This window comes from Anolis sagrei, chromosome 6, assembly GCF_037176765.1.
Source record: "Anolis sagrei isolate rAnoSag1 chromosome 6, rAnoSag1.mat, whole genome shotgun sequence".
NCBI lineage: Eukaryota > Metazoa > Chordata > Lepidosauria > Squamata > Dactyloidae > Anolis > Anolis sagrei.
The window spans coordinates 3,190,364-3,202,678 of NC_090026.1; the positions used below are offsets into that span (position 1 = coordinate 3,190,364).

Consider the following 12,315-nt stretch of genomic DNA (forward strand, 5'->3'; position numbering starts at 1 on the left):
TTTTGTCGGGGGCGTGGTCCGGTTCGCAAATGAAGCTCCAATAGGCATGAGGAGGGGCGTGGTCTAGTTGGGGGCGTGGCTACATCGCAAGTAAAGCTCCAATAGCGAGAGGCAGGGGCGTGGTTTCGTTGGGGGCGTGTCCCGCCTCGCAAGTGAAGCTCCAATAGGCAAGAGAAGACAGTATGTTTTCGCTGGGGGCGTGGCCACATCGCAAATAAAGCTCCAATAGCGATGACATGGGGGCGTAGTTCCGTTGGGGGCGTGGCTACATCGCAAGCGAAGCTCCAATAGGTAATAGAATTGGGGGGCGTGGCCAGATGGCAAGTAAAGGTCCAATAGCGAAGAGAAGGGCGTGGTTTCGTGGGGGGCGTGGCCCGCCTCGCAAGTGAAGCTCCAATAGGCAAGAGAAGCAAGTATGTTTTCTTTGGGGGGCGTGGCCACATCGGAAGCAGAGCTCCAATAGGCTGGAGAGCAGGGGGCGTGGTCTCTATGGGGGCGTGGTCTATCCCCCCTATATATAGCCTCCGCGCCGCGCGTGCCGCTTCACAACCGGCGGGAGTATCGAAGGAGGAGGATGTGTGCTGGTGTTTACCCGGCAGAGGAGGCCCAGGGCCAGCCCCCACCGGAGGAAGAGCCGATGAAGGTGAAGCGGCCGATGAACGCGTTCCTGGTGTGGTCGTGCGGGGAGCGTCGCCGCGTGTCCGAGGCCTTCCCGCGGATGCACCACTCGGAGATCTCGAAGCGCCTGGGCGCCGCCTGGCACCTCCTGCCCGAGGCCCAGAAGAAGCCCTTCCAAGAAGAGGCCCAGCGCCTCCGCCACACACACCTCGCCCTCCACCCCCACCACAAGTTCCGGCCCCGAAGGAAGAGGAAGGGCCGCCCCCGCCCACCCCGGGCCCCCTCCCCGCCAGGGGAAGAAGGCCACGCCCACGCCTGGCAGGCCACGCCCACCAGGTAGGAAGCAGGAAGTTGACACTCCAACTACAAGATAGAGAGAGATATATGTCACTATTCAAGAGTGGCCCATGTGTTGTGGTTCAGCGTCAACTTGATGGGAATGGGAGTGATGGGAATGAGGATAGTGCAGATGTGGGCTCTCAGTTTTCTTCCCATGAATTTAGAGACAGGCCTGTGTCTTCACAAGATTGGAATGTAGTTGATAAGGCAGTTGCTGGGAAGCCAGGTCGCGCTGGGCAGGTGGTGCGAAGGAGTTCGCGGCTTGCAGCGAAGTGTTGACCTCATCTGTGGGAAAACTGCTCGTTAACTGCTTGTTTGAAGTTTGCTGTTTGGATGTGCAATGTATAAGTAACCTGCCCAGAAATTGATCCAGTGTCAGTTTCAACGTTGCGATATGGCTTATGGCTCGCTTTAGCTCCGGCTCGGGGGCTAGAGATCTTGGAATCAGCCTGCTTCATGTAACCTTAAGCTACTTCCTGGTTTTGGCTTTGCTGCTTTGCTCCACGTTTCCTGCTTAAACTCCAAGGAATTGTATTGGATTTTTTACCTTGTACCATTGAACTTTTACTGCTTATACAGGGTTAGTCAAAATGCATAGGCCAAACATACATACAATTGTATGTATGTTTGGCCTATGCATTTTGACTAACCCTGTATTTTGACTGTTTCAATAAACTTCCTACTTCTCAAGCTTGGCTGGTTTTGTCAGAGAAAGCAAGGTGAATCTAGCCTGAGGCACAACACCATGAACCCCTCTTGCAAACCAGGATTTCTGCTCTTAACCATTTTTATTTTATTTTTGCAATGTTTTAAAGTTTAATTGACTTTTATATGTTATAATTATAGCTATACTTTATTTTCGTAATATTTTTATATTTTATTTATTTACTTATTTACTTGCTTTATTTCTGTACCGTGTTTCTCAGCCTAATTTACACAATGTAAATTATCACAACAATAACAGTTAAAACACATCATACACAATAACAAAATACACAATTATTATCAATACATGATGCCTCGATCACAAAGCAAAATCCATTCTCGTAATCCTTGTGCCATTCCTATGTTCAATTATACCGTCTTCCTATGTTCACTTGCACTGATTAGCGAAACGCTTGCTCAAAGAGCCAGGTCTTAACCTTCTTCCGAAACGCCAGCAGCGAAGGGGCCTGTCTGATGTCAATGGGTAGGGCATTCCATAGCCGAGAAGGCGCTGTCTCTCGTCCCCGCCAACCGTGCCTGTGACGCAGGTGGGACCGAGAGCAGGGCCTCCCCGGAAGATCTTAGTGTCCGCGTCGGTTCATAGGTGGAGATGCGTTCGGAGAGGTAAGTGGGGCCGGAACCGTTTAGGGCTTTGTAGGCTAACGCCAGCACCTTGAATTGTGCCTGGTAGCAGATTGGCAGCTAGTGGAGCTGGCTCAACAGAGGAGTGGTGTGCTCCCTGAGTGGACAACAAGTTAAACATGAGCCAACAATGTGATGTGGTGGCAAAAAAAGCCAATGGGATTTTGGCCTGCATCAAGAGGAGCATAGTGTCTAGATCTAGAGAAGTAATGCTCCCCATGCTCTATTCTGCTATGGTTAGACCACACCTGGAATATTGTGTCCATTTCTGGGCACCACAATTGCCCAGAATTGGGCAATTGTGATATTGACAAGCTGGAATGTGTCCAGAGGAGGGCGACTAAAATTATCAAGAGTCTGGAGAACAAGCCCTATGAGGAGCGGCTTAAGGAGCTGGGCATGTTTAACCTGAAGAAGAGAAGGCTGAGAGGAGATATGATAGCCATGTCTAAATATGTGAGAGGAAGCCACAGGGAGGAGGGAGCAAGCTTGTTTTCTGCTTCCTTGGAGACTAGGACGCGAAACAATGGCTTCAAACTACAAGAGAGGAGATTCCATCTGAACATGAGGAAGAACTTCCTGACTGTGAGAGCCGTTCAGCAGTGGAACTCTCTGCCCCGGAGTGTGGTGGAGTCTCCTTCTTTGGAAGCTTTTAAACAGAGGCTGGATGGCCATCTGTCAGGGGTGCTTTGAATGCAATATTCCTGCTTCTTGGCACAATGAGGTTGGACTGGATGGCCCATGAGGTCTCTTCCAACTCTTTGATTCTATGATTCTATGCCGCTCCTGTTAGCAACCTGGCTGCCGAACGCTGGACCATCTGAAGCTTCCGGGCAGTCTTCAGGGGCAACCCCACGTAGAGCGCGTTGCAGTAATCTATGCGGGATGTGACCAGAGCATGGACTACCGTGGCCAAGTCAGACTTCCCAAAGTACGGGCGCAGCTGGCGCACGATCCTGAGCTGTGCAAATGCTCCCCTGGCCACCGCCGAGACCTGGGGCTCCAGGCTCAGCGATGAATCCAGGGTTATTTAATTTTTATTCTATGCTTATAGCTATATTTTCATGTTTATACATATGTGTGTGTGTGTATGTTTTTAGTTTTATTTTATTGTAATTCTATACTTACAGCCATAATCACATCCCGCCTTGACTACTGCAACGCTCTCTACGTGGGGCTGCCCTTGAAAACGGCCCGGAAGCTTCAGCTAGTCCAGCGCGCGGCAGCCATGTTACTAACAGGAACGGGACGCAGGGAGCATACAACGCCCTTGTTGTGTCCAATTCTGGGCACCACAATTGCCCACTGGCCTCCGATCTGCTACCGGGCCCAATTCAAGGTGCTGGTGTTGGCCTACAAAGCCCTAAACGGTTCCGGCCCAAAATACCTTTCTGACCGCATCTCGGCCTATGAGCCCACGAGGACCTTGAGATCATCTGGGGAGGCCCTTCTCTCGATCCCGCCTGCCTCACAGGCACGTCTGGCGGGGACGAGAGATAGGGCCTTCTCGGTGGTGGTCCCCCGGCTGTGGAACGCCCTCCCTGTAGATATCAGACAGGCGCCCTCCCTGATGGCATTCCGTAAGAGCCTAAAGACATGGTTATTTGAGAAGGCGTTTGACTAAGTGCTACAACAATTGGCAATGAGGATCGGAACGGAATATGGATAACGAGATTGGTTTATGATTCTACGATGAGACGGCGCGGATGATTTAGTGTAATTTGTCTTATTGATAGTTATGTTGATTCTGTTGTGATATTGCCTATTGTAAACTGTTTTTATATGTTGTACATAGGGCTGAGAACGGCGGTCAACAAATGCACTAAATAAATAAATAATTTAATTTTGTAATATTTTAAAAATTTTATTTTTATTTCATTATATTAATAATATTTAATTTTATTTATTTATTTATTTATTGTTCAAGCTTCTATGCGGCCACTCCCCTGGGGCTCGGAGCGGCTTACAAGAACAGGCTAAAATCTTAACACAATTTAAAAATCAATTTAAAACAATTTAAAAACAGCAATATCAAAAATCAAAGGCCTGTCGAAACAGATATGTCTTGTTGTTGTTGGTCATTCGTTCAGTCGTCTCCGACTCTTGGTGACCTCATGGACCAGCCCACGCCAGAGCTCCGTGTCGGCCGTCACCACCCCCAGCTCCTTCAAGGTCAGTCCAGTCACTTCAAGGATGCCATCCATCCACCTTGCCCTTGGTGGGCCCCTCTTCCTTTTGCCTTCCACTTTCCCCAGCATCATTCCCTTCTCTAGGCTTTCCTGTCTCCTCATGATGTGGCCAAAGGACTTCAACTTGGTCTCTAGTCTCCTTCCCTCCAGTGAGCAGCTGGGCTTTCTTTCCTGGAGGATGGACTGGTTGGATCTTCTCGCAGTCCAAGGCGCTCTCAGCACTTTCCTCCAGCACCACAGCTCAAAAGCATCGAACTTCCTTCGCTCGGCCTTCCCGAAGGTCCAGCTCTCACATCCGTAGGTGACTACAGGGAATACCATGGCTTTGACTAGGCAATGGATCTTGGTTGCCAGTCTGATGTCTCTACTCTTCACTATTTCATCGAGACTGGACATTGCTCTCCTCCCAAGAAGGAAGCGTCTCCTGATTTCCTGGCTACAGTCTGCATCTGCAGTAATCTTTGCGCCTAGAAATACAAACCCTGTCACGGCCTCCACATTTTCTCCCTCTATTTCCCAGTTGTCAATCATTCTTGTTGCCATAATCTTGGTTTTTTTGACGTTTAGCTGCAACCCGGCTTTTGCGCTTTCTTCTTTCACCTTGATTGGAAAGCTCTTCAGCTCCTCCTCGCTTTCGGCCATCAGAGTGGTGTCATCTGCATATCTGAGGTTGTTAATGGTTCTTCCAGCAATTTTCACCCCAAGAAAACTAAATGGACCAGTACAACCAGAGATATGTCTTACATATTATAATAATAATAATAATAATAATAATAATAATAATAATAACTTTATTTGTACCCCGCTAGCATCTCCCAAGGGATTCGATGCAACTTACAACAGGCCGAAGCCCACACAATATAACAATACAGTACCTAGCAAATAAAACAGTTAAGCAAGGACAATAACAAAAGCAAGACATTATTAAAAACTGAGCCGGCCAGAGTAGGGGTACAGGATTAAAAGTGCTGAAGTGTCGGAGGAATATGGGATTAGAATATAAGTGCGGTGTGCGGTGATCTTGGTTCTAACTAAAGTGCTTCTGGGATTTGGTACTGGTGTTCCTAGTCTGAAAAGGCATATTGGAACAGCCAGGTTTTCAAATTCTTCCTGAAGACTGCCAGTGTAGGGGCCTGTCTGAGGTCTTTCGGAAGGGCGTTCCAGAGGCGGGGGGCCACCACAGAGAAGGCCCTGTCTCGTGTCCCCACCAAGCGCGCTTGCGACGCAGGCGGGATCACGAGCAGGGCCTCTCCAGATGACCGGAGTGAGCGTGTGGGTTCGTAGACAACGATACGGTCACGCAGGTAGGGTGGTCCCAAACCGTTCAGGGCTTTGTAGGTAAGCACCTGCACCTTAAATTGGGCTCGGAAAATGAACGGCAGCCAGTGGAGCTCCTTAAACAGGAGGGTTGACCTCTCTCTGTAATGGGCCCCAGTTAACATCCTGGCTGCTGCCCGCTGGACCAATTGGAGTTTCCGAGCCATTTTCAAGGGCAGCCCCACGTAGAGCGCATTGCAGTAATCCAGTCTTGAGGTGACTAAGGCGTGGACCACCCCGGCCAGATCATACCCTGCGGAAAGTTGATAGGTCCCACAAGACACAGACTTCAGATGGCAGAGTATTCCAGAGTGATGGTGCCACTGCTGTAAAGGCTCTGCGTCTGGTTGCTGTTAGGCGCAAGATCTCGACACTGGGAATTTCCAATAGACGCAAACACACACATACACACACACACACACACGCCGGTTGCAAGCCAGGGTTTCTGCTCTTAACCATTTTTATTTTATTCTATACTTATAGATATATTTTATTTTTGTAATGTTTTTAAATTTTATTAAATTTTTATTTCATTCTATACTTTCAGCTATATTTTATTTTTGTAATATTTTTAAAGTTTAATTTATTTTTTATTTTATACTTATATCTATATTTTATTTTTGTATTTTTTTATTTTATTTTAATTCTGTGATTACAGCCATAATTTAATTTGGTAATATTTTAACATTTATTTTTATTTCATTTTATTAATAATATTTAATATTATATATATATATATAGTTGCAAACCAGGACTTCTGCTCTTAACCATTTTTATTTTATTCTGTACTTATGGTTATATTTTATTTTTGTAACGCTTTTAATTTTATTTTAATTCTATACTTACAGCTATAATTCAATTTTGTAGTATTTTAAATTTTATTTTTATTTCATTATATTAAATTGTTTAATTGTTGCAAACCAGAGTTTCTAATCTTAACCTTTTTGTTTTATTCTGTACTTATGGTTATATTTTATTTTTGAAATGTTTGTAAATTTAATTTTTATTTTATTCTATACTTATAGCTATATTTTATTTTTCCAATGTTTTTAAATTTTGTTTTTATTTCATTATATTAATATTTAATATTTTATATATATATACACACACACACACACACACACACACACACAGGACTTCTACTCTTAACCATTTTTACTTTATTCTGTGCTTAACTGCTGTTTTATTTTTGTAATGATTTTAATTTTATTTCTATTTCCATATATATGCATGTATGTGTCTTCTATATAAATAAAAATGTAATGTTCGTTTGTGGGATTAATACAACTCAAAAACCACTGGACAAATTTCATTATATTAATATTTAATATCCTGTTGCAAACCAGGGTTTCTGCTCTTAACCATTTTAATTTTATTCTGTACTTATAGCTATACTTTATTTTTCTAACGTTTTTAAATTTTATTTAATTTCTATTTTATTCTATACTTACAGCTATATTTTATTTTTGTAATATTTTTAATTTTATTTTATTATCATTATATTCATATTTAATATTATATATATATATTAAATATGAATATACTGATAATAAAAAAATTAAAAACATTACAAAAATAATATATTTAATATTAATATTATATAATATATTTAATATTATATCTAGATAGATAGATAGATAGATAGATAGATAGATATAGATATATATAGATATATAGGAGCCCCCGGTGGCGCAGTGGGTTAAAGCACTGAGCTGCTGAGCTTGTTGATCGAAAGGTCGCAGGTTCGATTCCGGGGAGTGGCGTGTGCTTCCGCTGTCAGCCCTAGCTTCTGCCAACCTAGCAGTTCGAAAACATGCAAATGTAAGTAGATCAATAGGTACCGCTCTGGCGGGAAGGTAACGGTGCTTCATGCAGTCATGCCTATGGCCACATGACCTTGGAGGTGTCTACGGACAACGCCGGCTCTTCGGCTTAGAAATGGAGATGAGCACCACACCCCAGAGTCAGACATGACTGGACTTAATGTCAGGGGACAACCTTTACCTTTTTACACACACATACACCTGTTGCAAACCTATTCTATACTTATAGCTATATTTTATTTTTGTAATGTTTTTAATTTTATTTTTATTTCCATATATATATGTGTGTATATGTGTGTGTGTGTGTGTGTGCGTGCGTGTCTATATAAATAAAAGTGTAATGTTCGTTTGTGGGATTAACATAACTCAAAAACCACTGTCAAATTGACACCAAATTTGGACACAAGACACCTCTCAGGCCAATGAGTGACCGTCACTCCTAAAAACCCTGGAAAACACAGCTGAAGGGGCTTAAAAAGACAAAAAAATTTACTATCCATGCACAAAACCACATATATACACAAATATATACACAGACTGGGCCACAGCAACGCGTGGCAGGGGACCACTAGTATATATAAATAAAAATGTAATGTTCATTTGTGGGATTAACAGAACTCAAAAACCACTGGAGGAATTGACACCAAATTTGGACACAAGACACATATCAGGGCCTGAGGGCAGGAATTGTGGGAGCTGAAGTCCAAAACACCTGGAGGGGGGGGGGCCTGAATTTGCCCACGCCTGCTATAACAGCTGCCTGAATAGTTAATGCCAGACTTCATAGAATCATAGAATCAAAGAGTTGGAAGAGACCTCCTGGGCCATCCAGTCCAACCCCATTCTGCCAAGAAGCAGGAATATTGCATTCAAAGCACCCCTGACAGATGGCCATCCAGCCTCTGCTTAAAAGCTTCCAAAGAAGAAGCCTCCACCACACTCCGGGGCGGAGAGTTCCACTGCTGAACGGCTCTCACAGTCAGGAAGTTCTTCCTCATGTTCAGATGCAATCTCCTCTCTTGTAGTTTGAAGCCATTGTTCCATTGCGTCCTAGTCTCCAAGGCAGCAGAAAACAAGCTTGCTCCCTCCTCCTCCCTGTGGCTTCCTCTCACATATTTATACATGGCTATCATATCCCCTCTCAGCCTTCTCTTCTTCAGGCTAAACATGCCCAGTTCCCTAAGCCGCTCCTCATAGGGCTTGTTCTCCAGACCCTTGATCATTTGAGTCGCCCTCCTCTGGACACATTCCAGCTTGTCAATATCTCTCTTGAATTGTGGTGCCCAGAATTGGACACAATATTCCAGTGTTTGCATAATAATGCTTTTACATCAAGCTGCTTTGAGTCCTCTTCCCGAGCGAGAAAGCAGGGTATAAATAAATATAATTGTTGTTGTTCATCCGTTCAGTCGTTTCTGACTCTTCGTGACTTCATGCACCAGTCCACACCAGAGCTCCCTGTCAGTCATCACCACCCCCAGCTCCTTCAATATAATATAATAATAGTAAATAATAACTGGAAACATAGTATTATTTATTTATTTATTTACTTTGCTTATATACCACACTTCTCAGCCCAGGGGCGACTCACTGTGGTGTCCATCAGTAAGCAAAAGGTTGACCAAAACTACTAAGATTTGCACAATTTGGTAAATGAAGTTGCTTCCTTAGGAATAAGACAACACAATGTTTTCAAAATAATTGGAACCCTTTCATAGAATATGTATAGGTAGAACATTTCAAGGCTTGTCCATAATGGCATTGAGGAACCTTAATATTTTTTTATATATATATTTATATATACACACACACAGCTGTCCCCTGCCACGCATTGCTGTGGCCCATTCTGTGTATTTGTTTTGTGTATGTATATATATGTGGTTTTGTGCAAGCGTTGTCATGTATTTTTTGTCTTTTTAAGTCCCTTCTGCTGTTTTTCAATTTTTTTTATGATTGATGGTCACTTGTTGGCCTGAGAGGTGCCCTGTGTCCAAATTTGGTGTCCATTCGCCCAGTGGTTTTTGAGTTCTGTTAATCCCACAAATGAACATTACATTTTTATTTATATAGATGTATTGGCAGAAAAGCACATCAAGGTTATGATAAATGTTGCACAGTTAGGTCACCTTTGTATACCTTATGTAAATTTTAAGACCGGGCTTTTAAAAAGAGGGCTAATATGGGGTTTTTCTTGGGCTCCCCATCAGCACCCTTGCCCTGGGCAAGCTGAAACGGGAAGAACCGGCAGCTGAGGAATGCGGAGGCCCAACCCATGGGCCCCGAGGCAGGGGATGAGGGTTTGGCCCTCCTGCCCTTCCTACAGGTGCGCTGCTTCAGTGCGCCCCTGGGGCCGCAAATGGGGGCTGGGCATGGCCTGCCCTTCCACTTCCTTCTTAAGGCATTGTGGAAGGCATGGGCAAACTTCAGCCTTAGTGACTGTTAGGAATAGGGGGAGATTTAAGTCGAAAACACCTGAAGGAGGGCCGAAGTGGGCCCAAGCTTGCATTGGGGGGGTCTTATCCCCCGGTGGCGCAGTGGGTTAAACCACTGAGCTGCTGAACTTGCTGACCGAATGGTCGAAGGTTCGGTTCCGGGGAGCTGTATGAGCTCTGCTGTTAGTCCCAGCTCCTGCCCACCTAGCAGTTCGAAAACATGCAAATGTGAGTAGATCAATAGATACCACTCCGGTATCCATGCAGTCATGCCAGCGGCCAAATGACCTTGGAAGTGTCTACGGACAACGCTGGCTCTTTGGCTAAGAGTACCACAGTCCTAGAGTTGGACACAACTGGACTTAAGGTCAGGGGAAAACATTTACCTTGGATTGTATAGGAAAGGGCCAACTCTGTGAACTCCTTCCCTGACTCTGGAGACGCTGAGTAAGATTGGCAGTCTGAACATGGGACTTGTGTTCACTCAGAATGCCAGGGAAGATTGCACTCAAAAGCATCCCAGCTGATCACCTCCCAACAATGGATTCCCCCAGGCCCCTTCCAACTCTAGGGTTTTATTTATTTACTGGCCGTCCTCTGCCACACGTTGCTGTGGCCCAGTCTGTGTATAAGTTTTGTGTGTGTGTATAGGTGTGTTTATGTGTGTGCATATATTTGTGTATATGTGTATTTGCAGAGATATAGATGTATAGATAGATTGATGGGTGTATATGTGTGTGTATAAGTGTGTATATATTTGTGTATTTCTGTGTTTATATGTGTATATGTATATTGTGTATATGTGTGTATGTATATCTATATGTATATGTAAATATGTATGTGCATGTTTATATGTATGTGTATATTTGTGTGTGCTTGTGTATATATATGTGTGTGTGTGTCTGTATGTATGTGTGCATGTGTATCTGTATATGAGTGTATGTGTATAGTTTATTTTGGGGGGTTTTAAGTCCATTCTGCTGGGCTTTTTGGGGTGATGGTCACTCGTTGGCCTGAGAGGTGTATTGTGTCCAAATTTGGTGTCAATTCGTCCAGTGGTTTTTGAGTTCTGTTAATCCCACAAACGAACATTACTTTTGTATTTATATAGATTTATTTACAACATTTATATGCTGCCCTTCTCACCCCAAAGAGGATTCAGAGCGGCTTATTTTATATATATATATATATATATATATATATATATATATATACACACACACACACACACACACACACACACACATATACACACACACACACATATACACACACACATACTACATACATGCATACACACACACATATACACATACACACATAATATATTAGCATAGTACAATATCACTATTATATATTACTATATTGTACTATACCATTATATTGTAATATTATTAGTAATATTACTTGTAATATAAAATATGATAACCACCTTCCTCTCTGTCTCTCTGCAGCCACCCGGCCTACAGCAGCGTGCCGTCCACTCCAGCATTTGCTCCGAACATGAAAGAGCCCAGCACCCAGCTTGAGGCCCCCTCTTCCTACCCGCTGAGCAACTTCCACAAGATGATGGTGGCCTATGGGCTGCAGGGCTATGACTTTGGGGAGGGGTCTGCCCCCTACAGCCTGTCCCCGGCCCCCTATCAGCCCTTGAGCTTGGGCGGCCCCCTTTCCTGGACCCAGCTTTGACCCACGAGAGACTGAGGCTTCTAGGAGACGCTGAGCGTCGCTAGGTTAGTCCTGTTTGTAGGTGCGTCGGCTGCATTTGTAGGGTGGGGTTGGGGGTGAGGGCACGGCAACTGCGTTATTATTTTTGCAAAGTGAAGGAAATCTTTTTAGGGGTGAGAAAAATAGGAAAGTCCTGCTGGCAGGTCCCCTTGAAGTGCTGAATAACCCGGGATGCTGTTCCATCCCCAAGTGCCTTCTTTACATACCATTCCATGATTGTGAGGCAAAAATATGTCTAATTGGGGGGGGAGGGGGGGCATTAACCCCAAAGGTGGGAAAGGGATATGGTGAGAGGGAGCGTTTTGTAGTGGGCATTTTTTGCAAACCTTTTTTTTTTACAAACATTGCAAATAAAAACATCTTATGTTTCTGAGAATGGATTTGGTTATGGGAAATAATCATAATAATCTATATAAATAAAAATGTCTGTGGGATTAACATAACACCAAAACCACTGCGGAAATTGACACCAAATTTGGAAACAAGACCCCTAACAACCCAATGTATGTCCTTCACTCAAAA

General features: G+C 44.0%; 1 protein-coding gene across 1 annotated transcript; it reads left to right on the forward strand.

The window, feature by feature from the left end:
- Positions 1-535: 535 nt before the first annotated feature.
- On the forward strand, positions 536-12,041 carry SOX15 (SRY-box transcription factor 15). The gene is made up of 2 exons (XM_060782874.2): positions 536-954; positions 11,520-12,041. The coding sequence occupies exons 1-2, from the start codon at positions 575-577 to the stop codon at positions 11,752-11,754; spliced, it is 615 nt and encodes a 204-aa protein (XP_060638857.2). The 5' UTR covers positions 536-574; the 3' UTR covers positions 11,755-12,041.
- The last annotated feature ends 274 nt before the right edge of the window (positions 12,042-12,315 follow it).